General features: G+C 46.8%; 1 protein-coding gene across 1 annotated transcript in view; it reads left to right on the plus strand.

Annotated features, from left to right (window-relative positions):
• Positions 1-20,061, plus strand: part of RUBCN (rubicon autophagy regulator) — a 73,531-nt gene that overhangs the window by 40,982 nt on the left and 12,488 nt on the right. The window contains exons 11-18 of the mRNA XM_087933733.1: positions 1,219-1,420; positions 4,470-4,571; positions 4,861-4,935; positions 6,514-6,574; positions 7,559-7,694; positions 9,150-9,230; positions 14,905-15,050; positions 17,443-17,507. Of these exons, the coding sequence (XP_087789859.1) occupies positions 1,219-1,420; positions 4,470-4,571; positions 4,861-4,935; positions 6,514-6,574; positions 7,559-7,694; positions 9,150-9,230; positions 14,905-15,050; positions 17,443-17,507 (868 nt within the window). The remainder of the gene's footprint in view (positions 1-1,218; positions 1,421-4,469; positions 4,572-4,860; positions 4,936-6,513; positions 6,575-7,558; positions 7,695-9,149; positions 9,231-14,904; positions 15,051-17,442; positions 17,508-20,061) is intronic.

A 20,061-nucleotide genomic window follows, 5' to 3' on the forward strand; every position in this document is an offset into this window, starting at 1 on the left:
TCGTAAAGCAAGTCTCCCACAGCATCAACCCAATTTTACATCCATTTTTGTGGCAGGGGTTAAGTGAACACCATGCTCCCAAAGTGACCATTGCGGTCACAGAGCAAATGCTGTGTTTTTTAAGCAAACCCATTTTTTCGTATGGGGCCGATTGTGCCAAAAATCAGAAGTAAATGTTAGGTTTCAGGGGGGGAAAACGCTGTAAAACACAGTCTTATAACTGTGGAACAGTGCAAATGGCCATAAAAGTAAGTCAGTTGCTGAGTGCGCCAAATGTGGTCATGTGATTGCGTGTTGGGTGGGGGCATAAAAACTTCAGAACCAAGTCCTAAGAATCCCTAAAAGGAGGGCTGGGGGTTGTAACTTTAAATGGTCACTAATAAGCTGAGGACTATCTATCTATTGGGCTGACGAGTGTATTTTTTATGATGACTGTGATCATGATTTGTCACTTAGAGCTTTTATGTACAACGAGAGCTTATGCACCGAAGACAAATTCCTTGTGTGACCAATAAACCTTGGCCAATAAAGAATTCTATGCTAATGCTATGCTATGCTATTCTTCATTCCAATATTTATTCCTATTCTAGTCTATTCATTTTCTATTCTTCTAATTTCTATTTCTATTTCCATTTCATTCCATTTCTATTTCTATTTTTATTCCATTCTATGATTTCTATTCTATTCTATATTCTATTTCTGTTTCTATTCCAGTCCTATCCTGTCCTATCCTATCCTATCCTATCCTATCCTTCTAATTTCTATTCTATTCCATTTCTATTTCTATTCTATTTCCATTTCCAATTCCAATTCCTATTCTATTCTATTCTATTCTATTCTATTCTATTCTATTCTATTCTATTCTATTCTATTCTATTCCTATTCCTATTCCATTCTATTCCTTCATTCTGTTCTGTTCTGTTCTGTTCTACTCTACTCTACTCTATTCTTCTAATTTCTATTCTATTCCATTCCATTCCATTTCTATTTCTATTATTTCTATTTCTATTTCTATTCCTATTCCTATTCCTATTCTATTTCTATTCCATTCTATTATATTCTATTCTATTCTATGCTATTCTATTCTATATTCTATTCTACAATTCTATTCTATTCATTTCTATTCATTTCTAATCTAATTTCTATTCTATATTATTGTACTCTATTCCATTCAAGCATTTAATTCTCCATTTGACAGCGTCTCTCCCTTCGCCCCAGGAAAACGCTCACTTCAGCATCTCCGAGTCGCTCATTGCGGCCATCGAGCTGATGAAATGCAACATGATGAACCGCCAGATGGAAGAGGAGGAAGAGGAAAGCGACAAGGTGATACAAGACCTGAAGCAGAAGATCCGCATCCGCCGGCAACAAATTCGGACCCGCTACCTCCACCCAGCATGCCCGGATGTGGGTTCTGACAGTGAGTGCTTCCTGCCCTTGGGAAGGTTGCTCCGTTGAGACCCCAAGGCCATCAGTGAGACCTCAGGCTGTCTCTCCGAAACTAGGTTTGGGATCCAAAGCGTCTCGTCCAGCTTTTCTCAAGCTTAGCAGATTTTAGCACCTATTTAAGAACTTCAACTCTGCAGCGTTGACTTAATGTAAAGACTAAAAAGGTCCTCCCTTCTCCCTAGTACTTATTTGGTCTTTTCAGTGGCCAGCAGAAAGGGAGTGGGGAAAGTAGGGCATTCTTTAAATGCTTCAGATAATTGCTAGGCAGCCGAAACTGTTGGCGCGAAAGATTATTACTGGAGAGCGTGATCGGTGACTCTTGGCTATGGACGTGTCCCATTGGAGAATATACACTCGGGGTGGTGGGGAAGACCAGGGTCAAGGGTGAAATGAATGATGCGTCTTAGAGTCGGCTGCACCTAGGTAACGCCGACATGGTCACTCCTAATAAATCATTGGTTTTTTTACTCTGGCAGATGAGACTTATGATTTGAATGGGGGTGTATTTTTGGAGCCCTGACATCCGACAGGATAGTGGGGAATGGAAGGATTTATGCTCCTTGTAGACAGCTGGTTATTTGCATCCTTTTTAGAGAGCCGTTGAGGCCGCTTGGAGGTTTATCTGTATCCTCAGCGTCACCTGAGCAATGCAAAAGGGTTCCTGTGGTCTGCAATTTTTCCAAAAAATTCAAAGAGAAAACAAGCAAGTCCAGTTGCCTCCCGAAAAAGGGACAAACATGACTTGGATGACTGAGAATCTCCATAGATTCTCAAGAGTTAAATAGATTTTATTCCACTAGTCGTTGCCGACTCTAGGGGCCGGTACTTATCTCTGTTTCAAAGCCATTGAGCCAGCATTGCCCGAAGACATTTCCGCGCTCATATGGCCAGCGTGACATCACAGAGCGCTGTTCCCTTCCCACCGAAGTGGTACCTATTTGCCTACTCGCATTTGCGTGCTTTTGAACTACTAAGTTGGCAGGAGCTGAGGCGAGGATGGGTGCTCACCCCATCGCGTGATGTTCGGGTCTCGAACCTTCACTGCCTGCTTTCCAGCCGATAAGCGCAGTGTCTTTAACAGCTGAGCCCCTTTTGATTTAACGGCCACAAAAAAAAGGGTCGTAAAATCAGGTCCTCTCACATGGTATCTCACTTGACGACTGTTAGAACTCACGACCGTAATTGCAAGGCTCGATTGTGATTGTGACTTGTCTACTTCCTGTATTGCATCCTGTTGATTGATAGTTGCTCTGGCTTGTCGGCTGCCAGCGGAGCTAGCAGCAGAGTCAGACGAGGGGGAAGGGGAGCCTGGGCCAGCTTCAGAGCCTTTGGAAGGCTCTGATAAGGAAATGGCGTCTGAGACAGAAGCAGAACCGGGACCTTCCGTCCATCCCCAGGTGGAGAGGCAGCTGTCTTTGGGGCCTGAGCTGAGTGAGGGGGAAGGAACAGATTAGGCCCATCCCAGATGCGCATATGCATGGAGAGGAGAGCAGAGGAAAACAATAAGCCAACTCTCAAGGAAAAGCAGACGTAGACATGGAGAGGAGAGGAGAAGAAAACAATAAGCCGGCTCTCAGGGAAAAGCAGACGTAGACGTGGAGAGGAGAGGAGAGCAGAGGAAAACAATAAGCCGGCTCTCAGGGAAAGGCAGACGTAGACGTGGAGAGGAGAGGAGAGCAGAGGAAAACAATAAACCGGCTCTCAGGGAAAGGCAGACGTAGACATGGAGAGGAGAGGAGAGCAGAGGAAAACAATAAGCTGGCTCTCAGGGAAAAGCAGATGTAGACATAGGAGAGGAGAGGAGAGCAGAGGAAAACAATAAGCCGGCTCTCAGGGAAAGGCAGACGTAAACATGGAGAGGAGAGGAGAGCAGAGGAGAGGAGAGGAGAGGAGAGGAGAAGAAAACAATAAGCCGGCTCTCAGGGAAAAGCAGACATAGACATGGAGTGGAGAGGAGAGCAGAGGAAAACAATAAACCGGCTCTCAGGGAAAGGCAGACGAGAGACATGGAGAGGAGAGGAGAGCAGAGGAGAGGAGAGGAGAGGAAAACAGTAAGCCAGCTCTCAGGGAAAGGCAGACGTAAACATGGAGAGGAGAGGAGAGCAGAGGAGAGGAGAGGAGAAGAAAACAATAAGCCGGCTCTCAGGGAAAAGCAGACATAGACATGGAGTGGAGAGGAGAGCAGAGGAAAACAATAAACTGGCTCTCAGGGAAAGGCAGACGAGACATGGAGAGGAGAGGAGAGCAGAGGAGAGGAGAGGAGAGGAAAACAGTAAGCCGGCTCTCAGGGAAAGGCAGACGTAAACATGGAGAGGAGAGGAGAGAGGAGAGGAGAGGAGAAGAAAACAATAAGCCAACTCTCAGGGAAAAGCAGATGTAGATGTGGAGAGGAGAGGAGAGCAGAGGAAAACAATAAGCTGGCTCTCAGGGAAAAGCAGACATAGACATGGAGAGGAGAGGAGAGCAGAGGAAAACAATAAGCCGGCTCTCAAGGAAAGGCACACGTAGACATGGAGAGGAGAGGAGAACAGAGGAAAACAATAAGCCTGCTCTCAGGGAAAAGCAGACATAGACATGGAGAGGAGAGGAGAGCAGAGGAAAACAATAAGGCGGCTCTCAAGGAAAGGCACACGTAGACATGGAGAGGAGAGGAGAACAGAGGAAAACAATAAGCCTGCTCTCAGGGAAAGGCAGACGTAAACATGGAGAGGAGAGAGAGCAGAGGAGAACAATAAGGCGGCTCCCAGGGAAAAGCAGACGTAGTTATGGAGAGGAGAGAAGAGGAAAACAATAAGCCTGCTCTCAGGGAAAGGCAGACGTAAACATGGAGTGGAGAGGAGAGCAGAGGAAAACAATAAACCGCTCTCAGGGAAAGGCAGACGAGTTATGGAGAGGAGAGAAGAGGAAAACAATAAGCCGGCTCCCAGGGAAAAGCAGACGTAGACGCTAGCGAAGGCTGGGCGAGAACAGCAGTGAAGTATCTTCATGATCAGGTCGTTGAAGCTTCTTCCCTCTTGCAGGTCTGAAAGCAACAGACAGCGGATCGTATTTCAGCTCCCAGGACTCCACCTGCCCCTCCGATTCGGGATCTGTGGAAGAGGTGGATGAGTACGAGATCCGAGGTAGGATGAGCTCCGTAGCATGAGCCCTGAGCTACCCTTCCTTTACAACGTAGTCCTCGACTTACGGCCATTCATTTAGTGACCGTTCGAAGTTATGACGGCACTGAACATCAGCGACCTGGGAGCGTCTTCCACATATAACTGTTGCAACATCTCTGTGTTTGCACGATCACTTAGTAACGGGACGGCTCCTTTATTGGAATAAATCGAGGACTTAGCTGTATTGCAATTGGTCTTTCCGTTCTCCTGTTGAGACACGCTCTCCTGTCATCCCCTGCATGTCCTACAGATGGAAACGAAGGATCCAACCTGATTCACATGTCCAACAGTGACCTGTCTGTCTCGATGGCCTCGTTGTTTTCAGGTAATCACTTTCCCTTCCTGAACCCTTGGTAAGTCCATATCAGATAGGACAAAATAGATCGGGTGTCAGACCTGCCCAGATTTGGCCCTTTAGGCAAGAAAGACCCTCAATTCCAATTGTAGTAAAAGGTATACTTTACTAAAAGCCGAGTGGTTTACAGTATACCAATACCAGAACTGAAGTTTGCGCAGCCAATTTTCCCAGTTAACTTCCTCTGTCCAGTTCCTCCCCCCTTGCTGCTCGCTTATTGTCCATATTTTAATTCTTTATATGTCCTACATTTGTATATTAAAACAGTCCCATTCCAGTCAAAAATTGATTTCCCTCACAACTGAAAAAGAGCCAAGTTTCCCTACCCCTGGACTAGAAGACGTCCGAGGTCCCTTCCAACTATGTTGTTCTGCCTTCTCTTTCAAATTTGACATTTTTTCATCTCTGTTGTGTTATTATTTTTTTTGAAAAAGTTTATTTTAACAACAAAGATAACAAATGAAACCATCTTTCAATTCTACAGTGTGTCGGTTGGGTACATATTATCTTGCGCGCATAATAAAGTTATACATTTCTTCTTATACCTTTATAAACCATTCTAATCAGCATTTTATATCGTATTGTACAAATGTTATATTATTATTGACATTATAATTGTCATCTTTTAAAAACATGCCTCATTCTTGCTAAGTTATATTCATTCTCTACCTCATTCAAGGTTAGTCAATTATAATATATTACAAGTATTACTACATATTTCAATTTCTTATTTTACTATCTAACCTGCGATGACCCAGGGTGGGATACAAAATAAACACAGTCACAAAAAACGGGTGAAGCCCCTTTTATTCCTTCACTTGGCTTCCAAGCTCCAAATATCCTTGACTGGAGACAAAAAACTCCAAGCAGTTACAAGAAGGAAGAAATGCCATTTAAATTCTAAAGAGTAAAAAGCAACACAAACCAGGCAAGATAAGGGCTGGAGGACATCCACAGATAACAGAACACACGCTGGGAAGGACGCCAAACTAGGAGAGGAACCATAAACCAGAGATATTTCCATGCTTTGTTTCCAGCACTGGCCCGTATGCATGTTCGTCCTCTTATCCAGTTGTCACAGCTGCAGCCCATTGAAGGGGATCAAGGCCCTCTCCTCCCCCATAGACCACGTCTCTCCCTTATCCTCTCCTCCCTGCGTCACCTAGGATGGAGAGGGGATGGGCCTGGGTCCTCCTCTGACGGCCCAGCCGGCCTCTGCCCTTCCCCAGCCTCCTCCACAACCTCTGGAGCCACCCTTCCACTCCCTGTCGGCTGTTCCTCCTCTCCCTCAGAGTCAGTCTCCACGGGGGCATGAAATAGCCGTTCATAAAATAAATCCCAAATTTTATAGTACTCTTTTTCCTCCTGTTCTCCCAATTGCCATTGTTAATCTACTCATTTCCGCATTATTATTTTTTTTAATTGTTTCCTCCCCGTCCGAATTTTCTCATTTTTCGAACTTTGTGCAAATGCAATTCTAGCTGCTGTTAATACATTAGTAATTAAATATGTCATCTCTCTATTATAACCTTATTTCTGTTACGTTAGATGCGGACATCAAGAGGAACCAACCTCCGAGTAAAAAGTCCTTCCTTTCCTCCGGTTCCGCGTACGTATGCCTTCTTCTTCATTTTCCCCTCCCTCAGCTCAGCCCAGCCTGGATTCAGAGACAGGTGGTCCTCGACTTGCGACCACAACTGAGCCCAAACATTTCTGTTGCTAAGTGAGACAGTTGTTAAAGTGTGCTTTGCCCCCATTTTATGACTCTTCTCGCCAGCGTGGTTAAGATAAATCCTTGCGGTCGTTCAATTAGCAACCCTTCGATTCATTCAGTGGTTAAGTTTAATCCGGCTTCCCCGTTGACTTTGTTAGTCAGGAAGTCCCAAAAGGGGATTGTCAACTCATAAAACATTCCTAGGCCTGTTTTAGTAGTTGCCATTAAAAAAGGGAGGGCGAAGGAAATCTGCAGCGGTTTGGAAGCGGAAGTCCATTCCAACTCTTTATCTTTAAAAGATTGTGACTAAACTACCAGAGCTTTTGCCCGGGAATATATTTAATTGGAGAACATGATGGATGACGCCCAGCCTGTGAGCGTGCCCAGTTGGAGAATCTGATTTATGACACACCCGGGGAGGGAGGGGGGGGAAACAGGGTCACAGGGGACTGTAAATGACGTATGCCAGAGTTGGCTTCATCCAGGGCAGGGCCAGTATGTCCCCTCTAATGAATCCTTCGAAGTTGTTTGAAGTTTGGCTCGAGAATCATGATTTCATTAGGGCGGTTGCTGGAATCCTGACAGAGATCACATTACCCCCCGGGACACCGCAACACTCGTAAATATGAACCAGTTGCCAATCGCCTGAAGTTTGATGGCTTTTTCCTTAAACCCCCCCCCCCCCAAGTCTACACACATCTTAAAAGTTGTCAAGGTTGTCTGGTTTGGGGGCATTCTGACTGTTGAGCTCCACCCATACAACCGGGGGGGTTTCTGGGAGCGGAAGTCCCCACAGCTTAAAGTTGCCGCGGTTGAAAGGCCCCGAGGATCCCACCCTGCTTCTTTTACATGGGTTGTTGTCTCAACCGCTTCCTCCAGGAGCTACCACAGCTTCCTCAACTCCAACTCGGCAGAAGCCGTAGCCATGGGCTTACTCAAGCAGTTCGAAGGGATGCAGCTGCCCGCGGCCTCCGAACTGGAGTGGCTGGTGCCCGAACATGACGCCCCACAGAAGGTAGGTATCTTTGGGCAGAAGGTCAGCCACTAATGGCTGACTAATTTCGCTTGCCTTCCCACCTTCGTTGCGTGAGTCTTTGGTGTATAGCAGAGGTGGGCTTCTGGGGGTTCACAGGGATTCGGGGAGAGCCCCCTAGCTAAGATTCTGCACAGCTTGGAGAATGCGATGACCTGAGGCGTGGCACAAAAGCCACAAAGTCACAAAAGTAGGTGAAGTCCCTTTCATCCCTCCAACTTGGCCCCCAATGTCCAGTGATCATCGGCTGGAGAGAAAACTCTCCCAAGAACAGTTTTTAAATGGAAGAAATTCAGTCCAAACCCAAAGTACATATAAATTATAAATAAAAACCCAACACAAACCACAACTGCAGCAATTAACAAGACAGGGCAGGATAAGAGATTGAAGACCTCAAAAGGTAACGAAACACACAGTTGGGAGGATGCCAGAACCCAGATAAGATGTGACAAACAAAGACAAGTCACGATTTGCTTCCAACAGCTTCCTGTGCACAGCTTCCCTTTTTAAACACTGTGTTCCTGGCTGTAGCTAATGAAGGGGATCAGGGCCCTTTCCTCTTTCGTAAGCCACGCCATCCACGTTGCTCCCTTCTCCATTCCTCCCTGCGTGCCCTAGGATGAAGAGGGGGTGGGCCTGGGTTTTCCTCTGAATGCCCAGCCGGACTGTGCCCTTCCCCAGTTTCCTCCACAGCCACCGGAGCCACACTCCCACTCCCTGTCAGCTGTTCGACCTCCCCCTCAGAATCAGATTCCAACAGGGGCATGACAGTGAATCCCCAAATCCCACTTCTGGCTGGCCCCGCCCTCCCCTCCCAGGAGTCCCCACGTGGCCCGTTTTGGATGCAGGTAAGTGCAGGGCATGAGAGGAGCAGTGGTGGCCTTCAGCCGGTTTGCACCGGTTCACGCGAAGCAGTAGCAAGTATTTGGCGTGGGTCGCCGAACCGGTAGTAACTGCTGGCTGGCCACGCCCCCAACCTGGTTGCCCCTCCCCTCCTCACCCAGTCAGTCCTTATCACGCAGGCGTCACATCGCTGACTGCATCCTTCCCTGCCCATTCCCTCATTCCTTAAGTTATTTTTTTCTCCTCCCGACAAGTGCAGCTCTCGGCTCACAATCAGGAGGCTGTAAGTTCGATCCCAGGTAGAGGCCGATATTTCTCTCTCTGGGCACACTAAGAATATATCTGCCGAACAAAACTCCACGTTGGCAACGGGAAAAGCATCTGGCCAGTAAAACACTCCGCTAGCTCCATTCAGCTGCCCAGATTCCATCCCGCAAGGGATTATGGGGTCGTTAAAAGAAGATGATAATGTTGCAGGATCCAACCTGGGTGTGGTCCACTGGGGCCAGAGGTTTTGTCTTCCGAGTTCTCGGACACGTGCTGGAACCCATCTTCGGGGAACTTCTCTCTATACTATTTTGTGTTGGTTTTCAGGGCCCGATAAAGTTTCTTAAAAAGCTTTTTAAGCGCCCCAAGTGGTATAAGAAAAGACGGCTCTCCGCCAAGCTACTGCTGGTAGGTGCTAAGGGGAGCATGGTGCCAACCGACTGTGTGCTTTTTTTCAACACACACACACAAAATGCATTGGGAGTGCTGGTGTGGTTTGATGTGGAGTGTACGGTAGAAGCCGAAAGAAGAAGAACATAGTATTAGGCATGTAACCGGGGCTGTTGGCAGGAGAGTTCAGTCGTCTCGGTCTGAGTTTCATAAATACAGCGGTAAAGATTGCATCCCTGGGCCACACAATTCCTCGTGTAAGAATTTGGGTACAGTTTGAAAGCATTTTGCAGTGGCATGGGTCAGCCACAGGGGCAAAGTCAAATTGACTTACTCTACAGTGATACAGAATAGACGATAGACAAGCCCAGTCCCAAAAAACGCCAGGGAATTCTTGGAAGTCTGGCACTCGGAGAGATCAGCCATCAACAGGCCCAGAGAGATAAACCATGTTTGCACGCCGTTCCAAAGAGACGATCAGAAAGACCAAAACACCACCTTGCCAGCAAGCTACAGCCAGATAAGCAGAGATTAAGGTCAGGATTAATATTGGACCAACAAGAACTGATAACACACCAGTTAAGGAAATAACTCAGATAAACAATCGCCGAGTAATCAGTCTAATTAAGGACTTGCCAACTACCTTCACGCCAACACTGACAGGGCAAGCCGTTTATATATAGACAGGGAGCAAACCCCACATTTCATTGCCTTGATGGCATTACCTAGTTGGGCTATGAAACATCTGCAAGATAACCGATAACCTCAGAGAGCACCAAGGATCCCACAGACCTCCTCATCTTCCCACAAACTCCGCTCCTTCCTAGCACTGATGATGTTCCCTAGCTGGGTAATAAAACATCTGCAAGAAAACAACCAAACGCAGAAAACACCAAGGACCCCACAATTATTTTCCTCCTCCTCCTCCTCCTCCTCCTCCTCCTCCTCCTCCTCCTCCTCCTCTCCACAAAACCCACTCCTTGTAGCACTGATGATGTTATCTAGTTGGGTAATGAAACGTCTGCAAGAAAACCATCAAGCTCAGAGAGAACCCAGGACCCCTCCTCCTCCTCTCCACAAATCCCACTCCCTTCTAGCCCTGATGATGTTCCCTAGTTGGGTAATAAAACATTTGCAAGAAAACAGCCCAGCTCAGGGAGCACCAAGGGCCGCACAATTCAACCTTGAGCCACAAAAATCCAGGCCGTTTAATTCGCTCTTTGGTACAAATCCGTAAAATGTGTGGATTTAATAACCAAGCGGAGGGGTGCGGTGGCTCCGTGGCTAAGATGCTGAGCTTGTCGATCCGAAAGGTCGGCAGGTGGGCGGTTCAAATCCCTAACCCTAACCCGAGGCTTCTAGCAATGCTGTGGTCATAAAAAGGTGTTAGAAAAAAGGATTTCAGATCAGAAACAGCCCTGTTTACATTCCTTGAAAGTGCAAACGCTAAGGCAAAGTTTTTTGCTTTGTGTGACAAAAAGGGGAGAGGGAGAAATTTCACACTGGGTTGAAAACAGGACTAACAATGCTAGTGTGGACTCTTAGGTGGTCTCAGCACGTGGCCAGGATCCCTTCTGCCTTCCTCTACTGTTTTAACTCAAGCACCTCCCGATTCACTCCTGCGTCGGCTTTGCAAATAAGTCGTAGCTGCAACTGGTAGTTTATGCCTTTCTGCTTCCTTCCTCCCCCACACGATGGTCCTGTCAACATCCCGCTCAAGAATCTATCTATCTATCTATCTATCTATCTATCTATCTATCTATCTATCTATCTATCTATCTATCTATCTATCTATCTATCTATCATCTATCTTTCTTTCTTTCTTTTTCTTTCTTTCTTTCTTTCTTATTATCTTTCCTGTCTATCTTTCTATATATCTATTTCTTTCTATCTATCTATCTTTCTATCTACTATCTATCATCTTTCTATCTTTCTGTCTATCTATCTATCTATCTATCTATCTCTATCTTTCTATCTATCTGTTTATCTATCTTTCTATCTCCCTATCTAAAATATATATATATACATTTATATTATTTATATTTATATTATATTTATATTATATTTTTATTTTATTATATTATTATATTATTATATATTTTTATTTTTATTTGATATATATATTATTTTTATGTTGTTTATTTAGATTATTATTTTATTTTTATTATATATTATTTTTTATATTATATATGGTGTATGTGTGTGTGTGTGTGAGATGACCGGAGGGGGTGGTGGTGGCACAAAAGCAACACAGTCACAAAAATAGGTAAAGTCCCTTTAATTCCTCCAACTTGGCCTCCAATGTCCAGTTATCATCGGCTGGAGAAAAAACTCTCCCAGAAACAGTTTCTAAAGGGACAAAATTCTGTCCAAACTCCAAGTACATAGAAATTATAAATAAAAAATCAACACAAACCACACTGCAGCAGTTAACGAGACAGGGCAGGAGAAGGGATTGAAGACATCAAAAGATAATGAAATACACACACACTTGGGAGGACACCAGAACTCAGATAAGACTTGACAAACCAGAATAATTTCACGCTTTGCTTCCAGCAACTTTGGCATGTGCAGTTTGCCCTTTTAAATAGTCTTCCCAGATGCAGCCCATGAAGGGGATCAGGGCCCTTTCCTCCCCCATAAACCATGCAATTCACATTTCTCCCTTATCTGCTCCTCCCTGTGTGCCCTAGGATGAAGAGGGGATGGGCCTGGGTCTTCCTCTGAATGCTCAGCCGGCCTGTGCCCTTTCCCAGTTTCCTCCACAACCACTGGAGCCACACTCCCACTCCCTCTCAGCTGTTCCACCTCTCCCTTGGAATCAGATTCCAACAGGGGCACGACAGTGTATATGTCCAAGCTTAACCCTGGAACGCTTCGAGAAATTCCAACCAAACCTGGTACACAGATTATTTAGTCTCTGAAAACAAATACTGTGGGGATAAGACACTTAACAACCTTGGGGTTGTTGTGCCTTCAAGTAGCTTCTACCATACTGCCTTAAAATGGCTTCTACTGTACAGCACTGTGGAGTTGCCATGCTAATGGCTTCACAGTATTTCACAAGGGGGCTGTCTCTGGTGAGGAAAATCCAACCTTTCCTTTGTTCCAGGTCGCCAAAATCAGGGCTTTGCCTTTCTAATACAGGATTAGGATAAATAAATACCTGAGCAATGCCGGGTTATTGGCGAGTCCAAAATAAAATCCAGGTTCATCCCCATTTCCTACTGTTTATTGAATGCATTGTATGGTAAGGTCGAGGCAAAACTAACTCTGAGGTTCCCAAACAGCAATTCCTAGATTTAAATAATAGAGGACGTCCTCGACTTACAACCAGTTCGCTTACTGACTGTATCAAGGTGACAACGGCACTGAAAAATGTGACTCAGGACCATTTTTCATACCGAAGACCGTTGGCGACATCCCCGTGATCACAATTCAGGTGCTCAAAGTACGAAACCCTATGCCATTTCAGACAAACGGCTGTCCAATCTCATCTTAAAAGCTTCCTGTGTTGGAGCTCCACAACTTCTGGAGGCAGGCTGTTCCACAGATTAATTCAGTGGTGCCAAGCTTGACCTCACTGAGGGCTGCATCAGTGTTGTGTTTGACCTCGGGGGGGGCTGGGGTTGGTGTGGCCAGGGTGGGCACAGCCCGCTTGACGTCACTCATGTCGGGGGCACCTGTGGTGGCCAAGTGCCAAGGCAGGACTTCCTTGAGACCTCTCCTTCCTTCCTTTTCCTTCCTTTTCCTTCCTTCCTTCCTTCCTTCCTTCCTTCCTTCCTTCCTTCCTTCCTTCCTTTTCCTTCCTTTTCCTTCCTTCCTTCCTTCCTTCCTTCCTTTTCCTCCCTTCCTTCCTTCCTTCCTTCCTTCCTTCCTTCCTTCCTTCCTTCCTTCCTTCCTTCCTTCCTTCCTTCCTTCCTTCCTTCCTTCCTTCCTTCCTTCCTTCCTTCCTTCCTTCTCCTTTCTTCTTCCTTCCCCTCTTTCCTTCTTTTTCCTCCCGTGCTCTCTTCCCCTCTTTTCTTTATCTTTCCCTTTCTCCTTTCCTGTCCCTTCTTGCCCGCTCAAATGCAACAGGGGGAAACACTTCTCCCTTTTGTTTTGTTTTTAGTGTCAGCTAAAAAAAAAACAACCTCCTTTGGTCTTTTTAGTTGCCAGCAGAAAGGGAGTGGGGGAAAGCAGTACATTCCTTAAATGCCTTAGATAATCGCCTTGGCAGCCCAAAGTTGTCGGCGTGCAGGAATATTACTGGAGAGCATGTTTGAGGACTCTTGGCTATGGATGTGTCCCATTGGAGAATACACATCCAGGGGGTGGAGGGAAGACCAGGGTCAAGGGGGAAATGAATGGTGTATTTTAGTGTCGGCTGCACTCAGCTAACGCCCGACATGGCCGCTCCTAATAAATCAATTTTTTTTTTAATACTCTTGAGAGATGCGGCTAGAGACTTACGATTTGAATGAGGGTGGATTTGTCGGAGCCCTGACATTTAGTTTGTTTTGCTAGCCCTCTGCCAGCGGAAACAGAACTCGAGACGGCCGCACACAAACACACACACACCCCAGCTCTTTTTTTGCTGGCAGAGTGCTGCAAGTGGCCGTCGTGGCCGAAAATGTAGCTCGGGTGGGCCACGCATGGCTCTACCAAGCACTGTTTTTAGTGGCAGAGACAGATCGGGCCAATCCTTCGCTGTTTCCAGGGTGCCCCCTCCACCCCCAGGGCCAGATCTAATCCTTGAGTTTGACACCCCTGGAATTATTGTTCTCACGGTCAGGAAATGCGTCCTAAATTCTGCGTTGCTTCTCTCCTTCATGAGTTTCCATCCGTTGCTTCTTCTCCTCCCTTCTGGCACTTGGGTTGGCTCGGCCTCTCTGTTCTTTTGGGGCAGCCTTTCAAATATTGGAACGCTGCTCTCATGTCACCCCTTAGTCCAGCGGTCGCCAACCTTTTGGACCTCAGGGACCACCGAACTCATCATTTTAAATCCCGCGGACCAGAGACCCTGGGAAAATCCCCCCAAAAAAGTTTGCAGGATAATTCCCCACCCCATTTTCCTTCTGATTGATCATTCTTTGTTTGGGATTGCAGGATACCATCCCCAGCTTCGTTCTCAGGGGGAGAGAGAGAGAGAAAGGAGAGACTTTTGGTTCCATGCAAGGAAAGCAGCAGAAGCTGCAGAAGTCTTTCTTTCCTTCCCCCAAACTCCACCAGAAACGAGTCTTTGCCAGTGCAGCCTCTTGGAGCAGGAGGCCTTGCGGGGTCCCCAAAGACTCATTTCTGGCGGTGTTTGGGGGAGAGAAAGAAAGACTTCGGCTGCTTTCCTTGCATGCAGTCAGAAGCAGAAGCGGAAAGGAGCAGCCCGGTGGCCAGGCCAGGCGCGTGGGACGAGTGGGGCAAGTTCCCCCCTTTCTCCCTTTCCCCCCTCTCCTCACTCCCTCATGTTGTGCACAATGCAAGTGACACAAGCCTTGTGTTCCCACCGGCCATGTGGGTGGCGTAGCCTTGTGTTCCCGCATAGCCTGGATGAATTGCTTTTGGGGGGACATTTCTCTGCGGACCACCAAAATTTACTCGCGGACCACCAGTGGATCCCCAGCCCTTAGTTTTTCTTTTCCTCGAAAGAAGACCACAACAGAACAAAACATTGCCGGTGTTCATTGTGTACATTGGATTTGCTTCCTTTTTTTAACAGCTGCTGCCGATCCCCGATTCCGTACCCATATCTCCAGACGACGGAGAACACGCCGATATTTACAAGCTCCGCATCCGGGTGCGAGGAAACCTGGAGTGGGCCCCTCCACGGCCCCAGATCATCTTCAATATCCATCCAGCACCAGCGTAAGGAGGGCTGTTTACAGCTTGTGATTTGTGTGTGTGTGTGTGTGCTAACAAAGTTCAAGTAGAAGCAAATGGGAAGGAACTTCTAGGAAATGAAGAATTGAAGCAATATAAGAAGTTGTTGTTAGGGATACACCCTAGCAGAATCTGCACGGCAGTCAGGCAGGCAGGCAAAATATGTGAGATAAACGTTTTTGTAGCTTACACTCAGTAAAACAGATACACTGTGCTAGTTAAATAGTTTATTCCAGTAAGAGTTTTAGCATAGTCAAACAGTCCATATATCATTCACTAATTCAGTCCGTCCGGGGATTATTCAGTTGCAAAGTCCAGTGTCGAAAAAGAGGTCAGTAAACTTACAAATATCAGTCCAGTAATATATCTCCTCGCAGTAGAGATATGAAGAAGTCAAACCTCCTTTCTTCCTTCGACGTTCAAAAACTCAGCAGCAGGGAACACGCAGTTAGCAAACCATCAATCCATCAAATCCAGCAATCGTCAGCAATCCAGCAGGTTCTCTTGCTCCCTCTTATGGCGGTTTCACACCGCACCCAAAACTACATGCTTTGAAGTTTAAAGTGACACACACTTAAACTTACTATCATAGTTTATATATATTATTTTACCCAAACTATGTTAGGTAACCTTGTTATTCCTAACAGTTGTTTTATTCCACGTCCTCCGAGTCTTTCTAATGAAACCTGGAATAGCTAAGATAGCGGAACTCAAACGTTTCCTCTTTATGTAGACGATAAGTAGAGAGGTCAAGCGGGGAATGGGGCTAGAATCCCTATGCAGCCACAAGGACGGTCCCTTAGTGATTGCTTGAAGTTAAAAACCTACCTGAAAGGTGTCAGGTGTGAAAGAGCAGGTCCCATGTAAAGGTTCAGTTAAAGTGACTTATTGCTCACTGGCCTGCTTGCAGGAATTTTCTCAACTAACGGTCAGAATCCTGCTTGGGGCCATGGAATTCAAGGGAAGTTGGATTTAGTCTGCTTGTGGCTACGCAGGGATTCTAGCCCGCTTCCTCTTTGACTCCACCCTCAGGGAGGTTGGATTTAGTCTGCTTGTGGCTACGCAGGATTCTAGCCCTGCTCCTCTCTTGACTCCACCCTCAGGGAAGTTGGATTTAGTCTGCTTGCGGCACGCAGGGATTCTAGCCCGTTCCTCTCTTGACTCCACCCTCAGGGAAGTTGGATTTAGTCTGCTTGCGGCCACGCAGGATTCTAGCCCGTTCCTCTCTTGACTCCACCCTCAGGGAAGTTGGATTTAGTCTGCTTGCGGCACGCAGGGATTCTAGCCCGTCCTCTTGACTCCACCCTCAGGGAGGTTGGATTTAGTCTGCTTGCGGCTACGCAGGGATTCTAGCCCCTTCCTCTCTTGACTCCACCCTCAGGGAAGTTGGATTTAGTCTGCTTATGTTACGCAGGGATTCTAGCCCTTTCCTCTCTTGACTCCACCCTCAGGGAGGTTGGATTTAGTCTGCTTGCGGCTACGCAGGGATTCTAGCCCCGTTCCTCTCTTGACTCCACCCTCAGGGAAGTTGGATTTAGCCTGCTTGTGGCTACGTAGGGATTCTAGGCTGATTCCCCTCTTTACGCCACCCTTGGGGAAGTCGGACTTAGTCTACTTGTAGCTATGTAGGGATTCGAGGTGCTTCTTGACTCCGCCTTCAGGGAAGTTGGATTTAGTCTGCTTGTGGCCACATAAGGATTCTAGGTCAATTCCTCCCTTGACTCCACCCTCAGGGAAGTTGGATTTAGTCTGCTTGCGGCTACGCAGGGATTCTAGCCCCGTTCCTCTCTTGACTCCACCCTCAGGGAAGTTGGATTTAGTCTGCTTGCGGCTACGCAGGGATTCTAGCCCCATTCCTCTCTTGACTCCACCCTCAGGGAGGTTGGACTTAGTCTGCTTCCCAACTAACGGTCAGCTCCTGCTTGGAGTTAGATAAAGGGCCACAGAATTCAACGGAAGTTGGACTTAGCCTGCTTGTGGCTACGTAGGGATTCTAGGCCGATTCCCCTCTTGAATCCGCCCTCAGTTTTGCCAGTCCCTTTCATACACATCTCCTTTCTGATTCTCCCTCTCCCTCCAGTCTCGCCAAGTGCGAAAGACTAGGTCCACATGGAAGGTTTTGATTAAGTTGATTTATTGCTAAAAGCCTACACACACAGGAATCTTCTTGACTGACGGTCAACAACCTACTAAGAGTCACTTAAGCACTCCAGGAAGGGGTTGGATTTAGTTGGCAACCGCTTCCTCTCTGAGATGATTCCTCAAACCTTGCTCTATCCTTCTAACCACGTCCGCTGATGAAGACCTTCCCCTCTTCGTGGCTTGAGAAGCAAATTGGGGACGTGAGCTTTTAACGTCCCGAATTTCTGTTTTGCAGGAGGAAGGCAGCGGTGGCCAAACAGAACTACCGCTGTGCCGGCTGTGGGATCAGGACGGATTTCGGTGAGTCCTTCCTGGGCTTGGATGAGTTCTGAAGGCCCAACATTGGCCTAGACCAGGGGTGTCGAAACTCGATTTCATTGAGGGCCACATCAGGGTTGTGTTTGCCCTTGGATGTGTGTGTGAGTGGGGCTGAGGCAGGCGTGGTCAGGGTGGGCATGGCCAGCTCTACGTCACTCATTTCGGGGGCACCTATGGTGGCAAAGGACTAAGGTAGGACTTTGCTCAGACCCTCCCTCCCTCTCATTATAACCAGCCCTCCTTCCTTCCTTCCTTCCTTCCTTCCTTCCTTCCTTCCTTCCTTCCTTCCTTCCTTCCTTCTTCTTTTCCTTCCTTTCCTTCCTTCCTTCCTTCCTTCCTTCCTTCCTTCCTTCTCCTCCTCCCTCCCTTTCCCTTCCTTCCTCCTTCATTCCCTTCCTTCCCTTCCTTCCTTTTCCTTCTTTTTCCCTCCTCCCTTGCTTCCTTCCTCTTCATTCTCCTTCCTTCTTCCTTCCTTCCTTCCTTCCTCCTCTCCCTTCCTTCTTCCTTTTTCTTCCTTCCTTCATTCTCTTCCTTCCTTCCTTCTTCCTTCCTCTTTTTCCTTCCTTCCTTCCTTCTTCCTTCCTCCTCTTCCTTGCTTCTTCATTCTTCCTTCCTTCTTCCTTCCCCTCTTTCCTTCCTTCGCTCCCTTCCCACCTTCCCTTCTTTTTTTCTCCATCTTTCCTCTTTCCCTTTCTCCTTCCCTGACCCTTCTTGCATGCCGAAATGCAAAAGGACATTTCTCCCTTCGGTTTTGTTTTTTTGTGTGTTTGGGCTAGCTCTTTGCCAGCGAAAATGGAGTGCCCCCCATCCCCCCACTCGGGGACCCAATTTCAGCCAGCCCTCTGCCAGCGGAAATGGAGTCCACCCATCCCAAACTCCGTTTTCTCTGGCAAAGGCCCCGCTGTCAGGATTCCAGGAATCGCCCTAATTAAATCATGATTCTCGAGCCAAACTTCAAAAAACTTCAAAGGATTTATTATGAGGCAACATACTGGCACTGCCCTATGTGAAGCCAACTCTGCCATACGTCATTTACAGTCCCCTGTGACCCTGTTACCCCCCCGCCCTTCCTCCCTGGGTGTGTCATAAATCAGATTCTCCAACTGAGCACCTTCACAGGCTGGGTGTCATCCATCACGTTCTCCAATTAAATACATTCATGGACAAAAGCTCTGGTAGTTTAGTTTACAATCTTTTAAAGATAAAGAGTTGGAATGGACTTCCGCTTCCAAACAGCTGCAGATTTCCTTCTCTGTCCCTTTTTAATGGCAACTACTGAAACAGGCCTAGGAATGTCTACCCTTCCATCTGATGATGTATAGGGTGGAGGAGGAGGAGGAGGAGGAGGAAGAGAAGGAGAAGAGAAAGGAGGAGGAGGAGGAGGAGAAATAGGAGAAATGTGGGGTCCTTGCTGCTCTCTGAGCTTGGTGACTTTCTTGCAGACATTTCAGGGCCCAACTAGGTAATGTCATCAGTGCTGGAAGGAAGTGGGATGTATAGGGTGGAGGAGGAAGAGAAGGAGAAGAGGAAGGAGGAGGAGGAGAGGAGGAGGAGTGGGGGGGTCCTTGCTGCTCTTTCAGCTTAGTTACTTTCCTGCAGACATTTCATGACCAAACTAGGTAACACCATCAGTGCAAGAAGGGAGTGGGGAATGAAACACCTCCCAGATTCATTAGAGGCAACATACCTGCACTGCCCTGTATGAAGCCAACTCTGGCATACGTCAGTCACAGTCCCCTCTGACCCTGTTTCCCCCCTCTCCACCTCCCCGGGTGTGTCATAAATCAGATTCTCCAACTGAGCACCTTCACAGGCTGGGCGTCATCCATCACGTTCTCCAATTAAATACATTCCCGGGCAAAAGCTCTGGTAGTTTAGTTACAATCTTTTAAAGATAAAGAGTTGGAATGGACTTCCGCTTCCAAACCGCTGCACTGCTCTTCCAGATGTCCTCCCTGCCCCCTTTTTTTTAATGGCAACTACTAAAACAGGGATAGGAATGTTTTATGAGTTGACACCCGCAAGCCAGGCCTTTGTTAGTTCCAGGATGGTCCCATCTAAGCATCCCGCAGTCCAGATCTGGTCCAGGGGCCTTGAGTTTGACCCCCTTGGCCTAGATCTTCAGGCTAATTCTTTTTAATTCCGACTTTCCTCGGAGCCCTGTGAGGGGTGGAACAGCAACCTCTGCCTTCCCATTCCAATAAGGTCCCAGACCCCGCTAAATATTTATTTAGACTAAACTAAAAATGACAAAAAAGGGGTTACAAGATTCCAGAGGAGAAGCAGGACAGATATACGAAAAAGCTAATGAGTGTTGAAATTTTTAAAAAGGGCGAGAAATGATAGATAGACGTAGAATGCTTTTTAACGTGGTGGTTATTCTTAATGTTAGAAAAAGAAGTAGAAAGTAGAAATTGGGAAAACAATATTATGTAAACTGAAATGTAACAGAATATATTATGATTACTTATCTATATACGCAAATGTTGGAAGTTGAAAAATACATCTATGTATATTTAAATGGTGATATCACTGT

Source organism: Pseudonaja textilis, chromosome 4 (genome assembly GCF_049901715.1).
Source record: "Pseudonaja textilis isolate UNSWEBS1 chromosome 4, rPseTex1.2, whole genome shotgun sequence".
In the NCBI taxonomy this organism is placed as follows: domain Eukaryota; kingdom Metazoa; phylum Chordata; class Lepidosauria; order Squamata; family Elapidae; genus Pseudonaja; species Pseudonaja textilis.